The sequence below is a fragment of the Sinocyclocheilus anshuiensis genome, unplaced genomic scaffold (assembly GCF_001515605.1).
Source record: "Sinocyclocheilus anshuiensis isolate Anshui unplaced genomic scaffold, SAMN03320099.WGS_v1.1 scaffold1578, whole genome shotgun sequence".
Lineage (NCBI taxonomy): Eukaryota > Metazoa > Chordata > Actinopteri > Cypriniformes > Cyprinidae > Sinocyclocheilus > Sinocyclocheilus anshuiensis.
Genome location: NW_015544225.1, coordinates 412,265 through 426,529, shown reverse-complemented (window position 1 = coordinate 426,529; position 14,265 = coordinate 412,265). Strand labels below are relative to the sequence as shown.

Genomic DNA, 14,265 nt, shown 5'->3' with positions numbered 1-14,265 from the left:
CCACGTCTAGGGCATCAAGCTGTCGTTCAAAGAGAAAATGCCCTGAAATATCACCTGGTTAGAAGATCCCATGTGCAAGGTCAGAATAAAATCATCTCCGCATGCAGCCGACTCTGTACGTGTACAAGCAACTACTATCCGTAGAGAAGATTTCATTGGCAGGCCAGATTCCAGCTGGACATGCAAGTATATATTTACAACTTCAAGGATCCTTCCTCTAATCATCAGTATTCACCTTTCCTTCCTGAGTGTGAGGAAGGGAAGTGATAAAAACAGCATATCAATATCTAAATATATTTATCCTAATTCAAAGGGGTCCATTGTCCCCCTCTGTTTCTGGAGTGACAGGCTGAGAAACGGCAAAGATGTCCTGGCACTGAAGTGGGGTTTTTGGCGAGGAGGTCTGAGGAGGTGGGGAAGGGTTCCTCTTCTCCGACAGAAGTCTCAGAATCTCCCCCACCTGGTCCTCCAGAGCCGCTAGCCGGCTATTTAATGTCTGGATGTCACCTTTTAGCTCCAGCTTTGCCTCGTACAGACTGTTTTGAAGCACAGTCTGTTCAGGGACAGGCTGAAAGTTAATCCCCCGAAGGGTCATGTCGCCCACTCCAGGGCTGGGCTGCTTGTATGGGCTCCTTTCCATTGAACATCTCTCGACTGGGCTCCGTGAATCACCAACCCGGTCAATACGCAAGTCACTTTTTGTGATTCCGCTGTCGCAAGAATCAGTCTTGTGTAGAGCACTATTCTCATCAGTCTCATCGCTACTGTTACCGTTTCCACTGGGACCCCTTTCGTTAGACCTCCCACCTTCTGCTTCCTGGCTCTTCCCATCTTCAGAGATCACATTTAGTGGCTGGGATACATCCCCCCACTCCTCTTCCTTCTGCTGCGGCTGCTTCTCTAGTTCCAGCGGAAGCATAGGAGACGATCCTGATGCAATGTTATGAAAACGCATCCAGCCTCGTCCTCTTCCTCCTCTTGGTCTCACCGGACTTGTTACCTTCAGACAATTTGAGTCCTCTACGCCAAAGCTGGGCTTGAGCTCCATAGCCTCATGGCCTTCACTCCTGTTCGGTTCCTCAGTCTGAACGTAGGCTAGGGTGCTCTGGATTGGGGTTATCTGTGAGACGGTCACAACGCTAGAACCACTGTTCCCATTTCCCGAGCCAGGGGCCCCGTTTTGCATCGGGGCCACGTGTTGGTGTTGAAGAGGATGGTGGCCCTGGTACTGGGGCTGATATTGCTGCTGATGAATCTGGTGGGACAGCGGATGGAGGTGGTGTTCCACCTGAAATTGGTTCCTCTCCAGCTCATGCTGGGATGAACCTTGTGTGCGCATCTCCTTCTGTTGCTTGAACTTTTGGAAGAGCTTGCGGACAGGATGGTCTACAGGGATTGACAACGTCACCTCATTTTTCTGGTGTCTCCTCTCCTCTTCCTCCTTCTTGACATCGACAATCTTGCGGAAAACAATCTGTGGAGACATAACAATATGTAAGAAATCTGTATGTTTGGAATCCATGTCTGCTTTGAATGAATGAAATAAAGAACTAATTCAAGTTCTAAAGAGGCACTAGTTACTAAGAAGGCATGAAGAACTTTTATGCTGGTTATATCATCCACTGGCTAATTACATCGGAGCAAGAACATATTTGTCATGATTAGGGTTGCATAGATTTACAATTCCTCAACTATTCTTCACTTGTGACCTTTACATCCAAAGCAGAGGGGAACAGGTCACCATATATAACTCCTGATAATAATTCAAATCCCATAGCTATGGAAGCCAGTTTCCACCTCAGAGTAAAAGAATAAAAATGTTAAGTGTGAAAGTGTGAAATTAAGTTTAAAATCAGAAATAAAGTGACTTTTTTTTAAACGTGCAAGAATTATACATTTAGGTGTACAAAAGCTTGTTCCTGGGGCAGTACCCTCAAAACAACATCTTTGTAACTTATTTACCCCTAAAAGGTTCAAAGCAGTACCTTAAGGGTCCATATTATTACTATGAGGTTATAATATATAATACCTTTTAGAGGTAGATACGGTAAAAAGATGTCCCTTTAAAGGTACTGCCCCAGTGACAAGATGTTGCATCCCTAAATGTACTATTTTGCACTTTTTTTTTCTAACAGTGTGTTTGTGAGATGTAAAGTGACACTGTGTGATATAAAGTCATAACTGTGAGAAGCAAGGTTGTAACTGTGAACTATAAAGTGGCATATATCAAAAATAGAGTTCCTATGAAACCCTCCACCTCCCCCAGCTCCACCTGACTAGATCCACTATGGGTAATTTCATTTATGCTATTTGTGTAACAGTGACATGGCTTCAAGCTCACAGCAGTGTGTCTGTGTATGTATCGGCAGTAGCAAGTCTCCATACCTGCTCTGCAGCAGCAATAAAAGCAGCAGTAGCGTGTGCAGCAGTTGCCATGATATAATAATCACACTGTGAGACATACAGTAACACTGCAAAGTATAACTATTTAAAAATATAAAAAAATGACTTATTTTATTGAATGAACCATTCACAAACTGAATGCTGTAATAGGAACCGCAGTCTGGTTTCTGTTTCAGCAAGAGCCCTTACTGATTTCCATATCACCGTAAAAGATGAAGTATTTGCTCTCATGCTTGCGGCCAGCTATCCAGTTAAGTGCCACTGGTGTGGTTCATGAGGCATGACAGTATTGAACAGGACAGTAGAGTACACAAAACGAACAACACTGGAGCTGTGCCAAGTAGGTCAACAGTTAGGTTCAGGAACTTGTACCATTTAAACTACCAGTACTTCGAGGTTAACAGAGACCTGTACAGTGATTCAGAGCTTCCTCCAACAGCAACACAGCACCTTGCAGAAATAGCCTGCCTCTCTTCCTTCCCCCCTCATCGGATCTCTTTCGGCTGTGGGTATACACATGGCAGTAGCTTTGATCGCATACATTTTAATTAGAGTGTTAATTAGCCACCCAAGGCCCCTAGCTGAGCACCCTTGGGAGTTCTGCACAGCCCCACCTGACATACAGAGCAGGACATGCGGCCCCACAGCTTGTTATTTTTAATGGAATTTCATCACACGTTCAAAGACGAGCCTGAAATAACATTTTGTTTTGTGTAAAACTCTCACTTGTAATGATTGTCTAATCTTTGTATCACTTACACATTACAGTAGAAAAAATCATGAACTTCTAGTAAATTACTGAATTATTTTTCATCACTGTCAATGTCGTGTGAGATAATGTAACAGCGACCGTGCTGACTTAAAAAAAAGTCCTCCAGGCAAACATTGGTCTGTAGTGTTAAAAATAGAACAGAGCGTGTCGCGTGCCCTTTAGTTATCCCTGTGCAGTCTTTTGGCACCCTGAAGTGCTGCGTAACATGTCACTTCTCATCTCCCAGGAGGACTCTGGTAAATAATGAATCCAGCCCCCTTCTGCCTCTTCGTATTATTTAAATGTCGCTTAATACGAGCAGAATGAGATGGAAGTGACGGAGTCAACTAGAAAGAAAAAGAGAGAGTGGGCTAGGAACAATGTGTAGCCAAATACAAAATAAGCTCTAGGGTGCAGAGTGAGAATGCAACAAAAGAAACAAAGGTGTGTGCAGTGATGGACGCTAATTATGTTTGGGAAGTGACAGGAAATGGTTCTAAAAATACTTGTTAGAAATAATAGTCATCACATAACTGCTATTAACAGTTGTGGCATTAAATTTGCATTCTGTACTTCTATTTTGTCACTATTCAGAACAGTTCAAATGAGGGTTTCACTGATACAGTATTTAAATTCTGGCCAATACTAATGAGCTGTTAATTATTTTTTATGTTATGACATAACTCATAAATGGTAAATATCATACTGTATATCAATGCTATTTTGTCTAAAAAGAAAATCAACATTAAAAAAAATCAAACTACAACATTACAACATTATAATGCACATTATGGAAAATATATTCATTTTGAGATTTGCTGAAGATCACATTTAACAATGTTATTCAATTAGAGTTTTTAAAGATCAACTTTAAATAAATAAGTGTTAGATGACAATGAAGGCAATCTAAATGTAAAAACAAGAAAATGAGAATAAACAGTTAAATATTCAATATCAACTGATTCCAGTAAATTAAAATATTAATAATATTGCCATTAACCAATATATAATGCATCCCTAATTTAAACAGCCATACATGTATCTGAGCAAACACTTAAAACAACCCACATCCTTCAGAGGGTAAAGGATACAGTAAGGCTGCTTATTATAGCTAAATATAGTACCGTAATCTCTGTCTACCATGAAACACCATTACATACTGTATATGAATGTTAAAATGCAGTGTAAGTGATGTGTATAATATATGGATGCAATGTTATGTGCCCTTGGAATAAAAAAAGAAGCTGTGAATTAAGTGAAGTGCCATTATGCCCGAATATAAAGAATTTACTCTTTGGCCTCAGCTATGCACACTGTTTAATTATTTCCTTTGTGCAGCCTCTTATTGGATAATGACAATTATCACAACGCTCAAGCTATCTGCTGAATAAAAGAAGAGACAGAAAGAAAAAACATGTGTCAACAGCCTGCATCTCTGCTGCGGAGGAAAACTGATTAGGGATTTATAATGATCTGTTAGCATCCATGGGGAATTTTAATGAAGAATCCAATATTTCATTTACGCTCTCTGGAGCAAGCGTTATTGTTTTAACATTCTTCACCTGTGTGAAGAGACTTTTTTCCTCTTCCAACAAAGATGGATTGTATAATTGGAATAATTGCCGGGTCAATCTTGTTTTTTTTTTTAAACACAGCCGTGAGTTCACTCCTGGACAGAAACTCAAACTAATGATAAAGTATTACAACTTTAATTTTTTGGGTGGACTATCCCTTTGAACAACATTATCACAAGAGGTGTCAGTGTGGTTAAGTTTACCGGAAGAAATTGTCAGTGTAACACATAAACACCAACATTTAACACCATGTGTGGTTGATTGAGACAGAAGTAGAGCAGATGCATGAGCTCAGAAACCAGGCCACGTGGTTACGGAGGAAAAAAGGCAACATGAATGATTTACTGGACCTAGAAAATGTGCTTTATCTCACTTCCCCTGATTTCAAATTAAAGCACCTGACCAAGCTGTTTAGGCCAAGATTACCAAACAGATTAAATAACAAAGTGAGCATATTAATAAACCTCTCTGTAGAGAGGAATTGAGACTTTTTACAAGTATATTAGTTTTGGTTGCTTTGCTTCAGAAGCATTGTGACAAAAAAAGGGTAGCTAGAGTACTATTAAACAATGTTTAGTTAACTTGATGTGCAATACTTTTGAACAAAGCAATTATTTAGCTGAACTATTTAGGAAATGCTCTCAAGAGTTGTCCAACTTAAATGGTACAATTACTCATTTACAGTATATGCCTAAAATGTGTGCACTGGGAAATACAATAAGACACTCATAACAGCGTTTAATCAAACAAACAACAGAGTCCAGCTCTGAGACTAAGAGTGTTTTTTCTTTATCATTTTTCCTCTTTAACGCACCTTCAAGTATGCTTAATACATTCTGCTACATATACATGGTAGGATGGTATTTTTTCCATTATAAATTAAGTAAATGTCAAGGACATATATGTAAACTTATGAGATCAAGTGAGTATTTGGGTTTTGAATTTGTTAAGTTTTCTTTTTTTGAAAAAACATTTCAAGTAAATTTGAGACATTAATCACGTGACTGTCATTTGTTTTGACAGTCAAAGATGCTCTCTCTCATTAGCCAGAGTACCAACTGGTTCTCATGCGATATGTATTGTATCTGAGGAATAATCCAGGCAATGCTGTCTGTTAAGTTAAACTCTCAAATACAAATACACAAAATAATGATCTTTAAAAAAGCATCATATGACCCCTTTAATAGATACATTTAGTTAAACAAGAAAAAAGGCCCATTTTCCAAAGAAAACATTCTCACAGTCTTGTTTATTTCCCTTGGACGTTGCCTGACTTTGATAAATACATGAAAGGAATGAGACAACACTTTCATCACTCATGACAAGAGCCACATGGAACATAACATGCCGTGACAGTGACTGAGTGACATGCAGACAGTGGGAACGGTGACAGTTACACCACCCGATGTATCCCTGGGGATGAGGTGGATTATGAGAAAAAGGCCTTAACATACAAAAATCCATTTCTTTCTTCTCATTCAGGTTTTATGAATGCCTCTTCCTTTTCAAAAAAATATACAGTAGTGAAATGCATTAAGATAAACAAGATAAATAAATCCACTTTTTGCCTACCGATTAGATTTACATTATTTACTTTTATTTAAATTGGTTATTGAAGATTAAGCTACCAAAAAATAAATAAATAAATTGAAGTAAGGCTGTTCTTGATTAAAAATATAAATTCATAAAACCACTTCAAAAGCCAGGCACAGAACTCAAGTTATAAATGTCTTTGCACACTTTAACACACCTTTTTTAATTAAACCCGTGTTTAAACCCGTGGGTATTCCAATTCAAGAAAAAAAGTGATAAACTGTATAAAGTGTGTGTTTGTGGATGCACTGTAAGAGAAATTCATATTTCATATGTAGCCGAATTATCCTGCACTGATTTGGTGTTTATCATTCTATATTAAGCAATAAGCACAACCAGCATTGGAAAATTAATCAAAGTCAAATGCACAGCATGACTGCTGACACTTATAGTTTTTCTTGAGAAGCATAAAATCATTCACCTTTGTTCTGGTTTGCATTGTGACATGGTTTGAAAAGGTTATGAGTCATATTATACCCAGGTGCAGAGATCATTTTTTTGTATATTATATGATAATCAACTCACAAGGTTTATTTCTGTGCCTGGTTTGAAATTATTCAAATTACTCACATTAGCCCCGCTGAGGTGTAGTAACAGCAGCTGTTGAAAGTCTTCGAGTCTCTGCGGCCTTTCGTACAGCTGTTGAAGCTTTAGTTTTGTTAGAAACTGCTGAAACTACATACATTTGCAGCTGAAGATAAATTAAGTATCTGTGGACTGGGATGCAAGCCTTGGAAAGTGGTGTAAAGCCCTAATTTTGAGCTGCTATCCCATGAGCAAAATGCAACAACATGGTAACTTGCTGATTCTGGTTCTCATTTAGTTAAATTTTCTGAACAGTCCCACTGAAATGTCAATATATATAAAACAAAACAAAACAGAAAAAGCTCATTTACAATGAGCAATACTTCAATACTCCACTGGTCTTGATTAGGAAAAAAGATGATTGAAAGTCTAATAACCAAGATGCATTTGGGACTTAAGCTTATTTTTGTTTGTATATGCTTACTCATGCAGAGGTATCCCTCCAGCTCAATCAAACACAAAGGATGTATTCAGGCTCACTCGAAAATTACAGGAATCTGTGTTAGACGACCCAGACTCATTGGAAATGTGTGATTCTGCCATCATTTTTGCAAAACCTGAAATACCTTGCTTAAGGTACATTTTGCTGCACTTTGCCGACGACACGTCCACAAGAGGCGCTATCATTTTTCTCCATTGCAGATGTGGGTTTATTAAAATATTGATATTTCATTGCTTGTAACAGGTTTAACGCCATTTTAAAAGTGAACTATCCAGTGTCTGGCACTAAATAGCATGTTTAATATTCTGCAAAACGTGACTGTGGCAGCGTTTTATGTTGTTTGTTGTACGTATCACGGCAGTTCAGAAATGAAATGTTCTCTATTGCATTTAAAATTAACATACCACCCACACTAAAACCTAAACCTAACTGACAATGTTAACAAAAGCAAATGTGAGATGAAAACTCATTTGCTGAAGCAACCATGCTGTTTTAGCTTCCTTATACAAGGCTTTGAGCTCTTTTGATTCCTGTATCAATATCATAACCATAATTTGTGTGAAAAGGAGCAAAAACTGTTGGTGTTTTTATTGCCCGTAGTGTTCATTTTACATGGAAACTGAAATGTGTGTATAGGTACGTTTTTTTCAGTTTTGCAGAAATGTAGGCAGTCATGTATTTCTAACATGCCTTTGTTGGTGTTAAAGCAGGAATGGAAATAAATTTTAGACTGAGCACTTCTGCTTTAAGCACAACAAACACAAAAAGTTTATTATTGTGTAAGGGTTGAAAATAAGCCATACATTGCGTAGAAATAAAGGGGCAAATAAACTGTGAAGACTGAGACCCACAAGGGTAGTTGTTTTTATGGTTGGCATTGCTATAGTAGATATGTTTGGGTGTAAAACAACTGTAGGAGATTTGAAATGTGTCCCTGAGTTTTGAAAGATTCAGATGATTTTCTGCAGTGCAAATAGGTGTAAAGGCAAAAAGCACAGGGAATTGAAACAAAAGTGCACTGAGTCTTCCAAACACAGCAAAATCCAACAGTGTAGAGTAATGGGATCTGGCAGGCATTTATCCTTCCTTTGCAGCCCCCCTCCCATTTCAACACTCCTATCACCAGCCTGGGAACGCCCAGCTCAGCACTTTCCAATCACGGCCGGCCAATCAGCAGATTATTGCCCACTACTTCAAAGTCAGGACTATGATAGTCCCTTTCAGATGATCACGTTCATTTTTCTGCATTCAGACATTCAAGTGCCTCTTTTCACTCACCTATAATGCTTCCTGTCAAGAATACATCGGCTACAGACAGCCAAAGCCATTTTGCAAGCCATAAAATTAGAGTCTCTGTTTGGGGATCAATACCTATCTTGGCCTTTGCTCTTGGAGCCAAAAAGCTGCATTTAATCAATCCATGTCTCTGCCCACAGACCTGCCAGCCAACCTCAACTAGTCTAAAAGGTTCATTTCTGGATCAGCACAGATTTAATGACAATAAAGTGGAACAAAAAAAGTCAGTGTCTCAAGACACTACCAAAGAAGAAAATCAGCAAAGAGTTGTCTAAAATGAGGTATTATATTACTCATTTGAAGTGTGAGTTTGATTATGAAAATGTTGGTGAATATTTCACATTAATGGTTAATTTCTAAAGTGAAAAGAACTTTTCCACAGCTTTTCATGTTCACTATATCAAGTTTCAGATATCATCTACTGTATGTACCTTAATTTTCAGGATTATTAAACTTATTTAATGTCTCCACAAAGTTTAAAGAACGTAATATAGACTTGAGATCAGGACAAATGTAGCTTCATGGATACTTCTGAAGTAATTTTGGTACACTGAGATATTGCCTTTGAAGTTTAGATGCATCCCTGAAGCAATTCTGTAAGAGAAGGTATATGGCCCATTAGAGTTACTATTTTTATCGATAATGTCCACAGTGGCCATAGAAAATATTATAGTGATCTACTTGCTTTGCTTTTCAAACTTATCAACAAAGATTTAAGAACTGAAACAGCCTGCAGCACAAGATCTGCCAGTCTCATTATTTACATAAAATTTCTGATCGTGTCCTGCCCAGATTCCAGGAAGAATTTGTACAGATACCTCAATACTGCCTTCTGGCAATGAGACAGAGCAGCTGTAATTGTTTCTATTCATAATTTACCAAATACAAATGGAAAAAATGTGTTTTTGGCATACAACTGACCACTTTTCTTCCACAATATCTCTCAAAATGAGCTAATACTTGAATATTATCTGTGTCACGTTTTTAGATGCCCATGTATGCACACAGTCAGACATGCACACAACCAACAACCAGACTGCACCCTAACAGCAGTTTTCTCATATGTGCCCTTACTATATGGCTTGCCTTTGAAAAAGGCATAAAATGCACTTAGCAATAGTTTTTTTAGAGTTCAGCATGTCACTATATACATACTCATACAGTAACATTTATTTGGGGTTGTTTGTAAGATTTTTTTTTTTAAGTTTTATCTGCATTTATTATTCCTGTGATGCAAAGCTGAATTTTCAGCATCATTACTCCAGTCTTCAGTGTCACATGATCCTTCAGAAATCATTCTATGCTGATTTGCTGCTCAAGAAACATTTTTATCTATGCTGATTCTTTGATGAATAGGAAGTTCAAAAGATCAGCGTTAAAAATCTTTTCTAACACTGCAAAAGTTTACTGTTGAAGTTGACTTTACTGTCACTTTTAAAGAATTTTACTAATCCCAAACTTTTGAACAGTACAGTACATACACATTCATACTGATGCTTCCAAGACTAGCGCGTAATTTTTGCAAATTTGACAAAACCCTATCCATGTCATCCAGCTAGACAGCATTACCTTGGTGACAAATCCTCAGAATTTGCAACAACAATGTAGAGTGTATCACAGAAAACCAAACGTTCATGTTTGCAAGGCGTTAAAAATGGACGTAAAAGATCCATGAATGTAAAATTCTTAAAAGGATTCACTGTGGGACACTGCTGGTCAATTCACCAAACAAGTGAGCTGTTCTATTAAGCACGGCTTATTTTCTGTGTGGACATACTGTGTTCTGATGATTTCTGTATGAATCTTACTCTTGTTGCTGAGAAAGCATCTCTCTGCCTGGCCTGGTAATGGAGGGGATGATAAAGTTGCTTCGCCCACCTTATTGGCAGGGGTTTGCAGCTTTCCAAAGGCTTTGTAAATCTTGTTAGGAGGAAAGTGTGGCAGGTGTGGAGGATTCTGCTTCCTCTTTGCGTTTGCTGCCTAGATGAATCAGCTCGGGCAAAAAAAAAAAGACTCCGATCTGACACTAATCAGCAGCCAAAGACAGAGTTGTGAGCCCAGCGGGTAATGGTGGAGCATTCGTTTGAGATTGGCTTGCATTGTCAGCTGATCTAGCAAAGGGATCGTCTACTGAACATGTGGCCTCGAAACGGGATAGATAAACTCAGACCTTTCCTTTAAAACTGCCAAACAATGTCTGTTAATATCAAACAATCAAAGCTCATCAGTTCCATAAAGCTTATTGTGATCTACTCTGACCATCATGAACCACATGAGTTACTTTAACTAAAAAAGAGAGAGTTCACAGGAACAGTTCTTTTCAAAGCACACCGCACAGCTAATCCATGTCTGAATGTAAAGCTGTGGAAAAATTCACTCACTAACACACTAGTGACCAAAGGCCTGGGGCTCTGCGGCTCTTTTAGAGTGACTTTTGCTTCAGAGATATTTACAGGGCTTTCACTGAGCTTTTTCCTTACGATCAGGACCTCAGTGAGCCGTTCAGACATTGACCAGCAGAGATAAGCGATAATGAGGGAGTCTGAAGGACAGCTGAAGAAGCCTTTAAAGAAAGTGTGAGAACTTGGGCTGTGAATCTTTTATTTTTATAATAATGCCGCCTCCTAAAACACCTCTTTTTAGCCAAATTCTAAGGCATCATCACAAATATCTTTCACCCATTCCCAGAATGCATTGTGATGAGCGCAGTAAAAAAAAAAAAATCCAGGATTTTTAGGGTGAATAAGATTTTGTAAGTAATTAATCACTTTATTCAGCAAGGATGCATTAAACTTGATCCAAAGTGACAGTAAAGACATTTTACAAAACACTTCTATTTCAAATAAATGTTTTTTTGGGGTGGTTTTTTTTTTTACTTTTCTACTCGTCCAAGAAAATTTATAATAAAAGTTTAATAATAAATGTTAATAATAATAATTTTTTCTTGATTTCTGAAGTATCATGTGACACTGAAGACTGAAGTCATGGCTGCTGAAAATTCAGCTTTGCCATCACAGAAATAAATTGCATTTTAAAATATATAAAAATAATAATAAAAAACAGTTATTTAAAATTCTAATAATAATATTTCACAATATTATTATTCATTTTTCTGTATTTTTGATTATATAAATGCAGCTTTGGTGAGCATAAGGGACTTCTGATGAATTAATATGAATATATTAACATTATTCAAATATCATTAAATAGTCCAGTAATTACATATTGATTGTATATTATATATTTCACATGCTATAATTACAATTTTAAATTTCTGACCAACACCAACACAACGTGACCAACATTTGTCATGTTGTGTGTAGGGTGAATATGAGATGACAATAACGTAATAATATTAGTAGGAGGCCACACTTCTTGTTATTATCATGCATGATAAATGTGTGTGGTGTGTGTGCGTGTATTCCTGCTGATTTGACTCATGCTTTATTCAGAGTGTGCGCTGCGGGGGGCCATTTCTCCTCAGTATAGCCGGCCCATCAGCAGCGTTACCCAGTCGACTGAGCACAGCAGGGCGATGGGGCAGCCTCTGTCACTCCACCGACAAAGAACCAACAGTCTGCCCTTAAAACACTTCACACTATTTTCACCTCAACCTGGTCACTCTAAACGATGGTTCTTAAGTCTAATATAAACAACGGATCTAAAGTCTAAAATAGCATATTCAAATAATAATCAACAGTAAAATCACTGTATGTACATTAAAAACCAAAAGTAATAATGCAACAAGAATTTTTCATTAGGAATGAAAGCATGTAGTCTACTAATGAAAGACATATCCCAAGCTCTACAAATCAACTGCATGCAAAATTCATGAACTCAAAGTTACTCAGAGACCTTGAAGAACCATAAACCTTTAAATCAATTAATTTGTGCCCTTAGCAAAGTATCCTCTCATTAGACAGGTCCTTCTTTGCTGTAGCCAGAGGAAATACATTAATATCATGGCTCACTGATTCCTGTCTGTGTCCAAGAAGTCCAGCAGTTCTATGAAAGAATTTAGTAATTTATTTTGTTTACTTGAAGGCATACAAGAAGGATCTCCCTTCCCTCCTTATTTAAAAATGACTAACACACCTAATTTCAGTGCATCGTTACCTCAATAATATAGATGAGATACAGCAAGAGAGGACATTTTTGCATCTAAATATAGTTTTACACAATGCTCACCAATTATGTAAGAGTGCACAGCTGAGGTCTTCTAATTGTGTTTTGAGTGCACAGGGTATTTCTTTTGTCAAGAGACCCAAAGTTCTCCATGGGCGGTCTGTCAGAATGAATCATTTATGTATTTAAGGAATGTGAGGTCAGGTCTGAAAGCCACAACAGAGCTCTGTTCTCATGCCAACACTGCATACAGCAGGACTTCACAACTCACATTCAGGTCAAAGTGCACCAGGATGTGCTTGAATCTCTAAAACAAAAAATCTGACTGATATGGCAAAAGAAAAAGAAGTATAAAAAGAATAATAACAAAATTGTTTATTTCACTCATAAAGCAGTAAACAGTCTTGTCTTTTTTCTTTGTATCTGGTTTTTGTCTACTGTACTTTTTTGCTTCAAACCGAAGATTATCATCATGTAACTCACCTTAGAGCTAGTTGGTTTTATTCAGGTTTTCTAATGTCTAGATTTTTAAATGCTAATGCAGGAAAAAAGCCTTCTCGAACCAAGACTTGAGAAAAAGTGGGCGATCATGTTTGAGTTCTATTCTCCAAGGCTTTTTAGAAGAGATTCAGCAAAAGTCTGTTGCCATTAGAATCTGATGTTTGGTGATAACATGTAAGTAGCGCTTACCCGCTTGCGGAGGTTGCAGGTGAGGATGAGGTTTCGGGAGAAGGAGTTGGCGAAGGCCGTGTAGAACTCCAACACTTTAAGTAACGCGTCCCTCCGGATGACATGCAGGTCGCAGTATGTCAGAGCCCTCACATTAGCGCAGGCATGAGCCAGTGTGGATTCCTTCCAGAACACATCACCAAACACATCACCCTTACCTGGGACAGCAGACAGGGAGCGTAGTTTGAAACCACATCAGAAATAAAGTTGCAGGAAAAAAGAATGCAAACCCTTTGGATTTGCCTGGATTTTAATACTTAAATTAATACTTTTATTCACATGCTTTTCCCACCATGCACTGTGAATGTTTACACAATGTGTTCATAGGGCTGGACAATAATTTTTTTCAATAACGGTGATATGATTTTTAAACACATTTCCGATATTTCGATATACATTACCAGTGTTTCCCATACATTGATTTATTTGTGGCGTTTGACTTCGTTGAATAAACATGAGCACTGCACGTTTCAAAATCATAACGCGGCGCGGGTGTTTTATATGAATGTATCTCTGAAGGGAACCAACTGTCTTCAGAAAAGTTTCGATGGCATTTTCATTTGATCTGATAAAGAAGCGTTCATGAGCGGAGCTGCTTTGATTACAGCCGTTACCGGGGGAACCACTAGTTTTATCACTCTAAATGCGCCTCCTGCTGGCAGAGAATGAGTTTGCATTTTCAATAAGCCCGTCTCCAGCAACATTTCCAGTTTTTGTTGTTGTTCAATTTTTTTGTTTTCTGCAGCGACTCGGAGCACTTTTCATAC

The 14,265-nt window shown here is 38.0% G+C and overlaps 1 protein-coding gene across 1 annotated transcript in view; it reads right to left on the bottom strand.

The window, feature by feature from the left end:
• Positions 1-290: 290 nt before the first annotated feature.
• The window catches only part of kcnh5a (potassium voltage-gated channel, subfamily H (eag-related), member 5a), an 84,092-nt gene continuing 70,117 nt past the window's right edge, over positions 291-14,265 (bottom strand). The window contains exons 11-12 of the mRNA XM_016498034.1: positions 13,460-13,656; positions 291-1,474 (exon numbers count right to left, since the gene is read on the bottom strand). Of these exons, the coding sequence (XP_016353520.1) occupies positions 308-1,474; positions 13,460-13,656 (1,364 nt within the window). The 3' untranslated portion in view covers positions 291-307. The remainder of the gene's footprint in view (positions 1,475-13,459; positions 13,657-14,265) is intronic.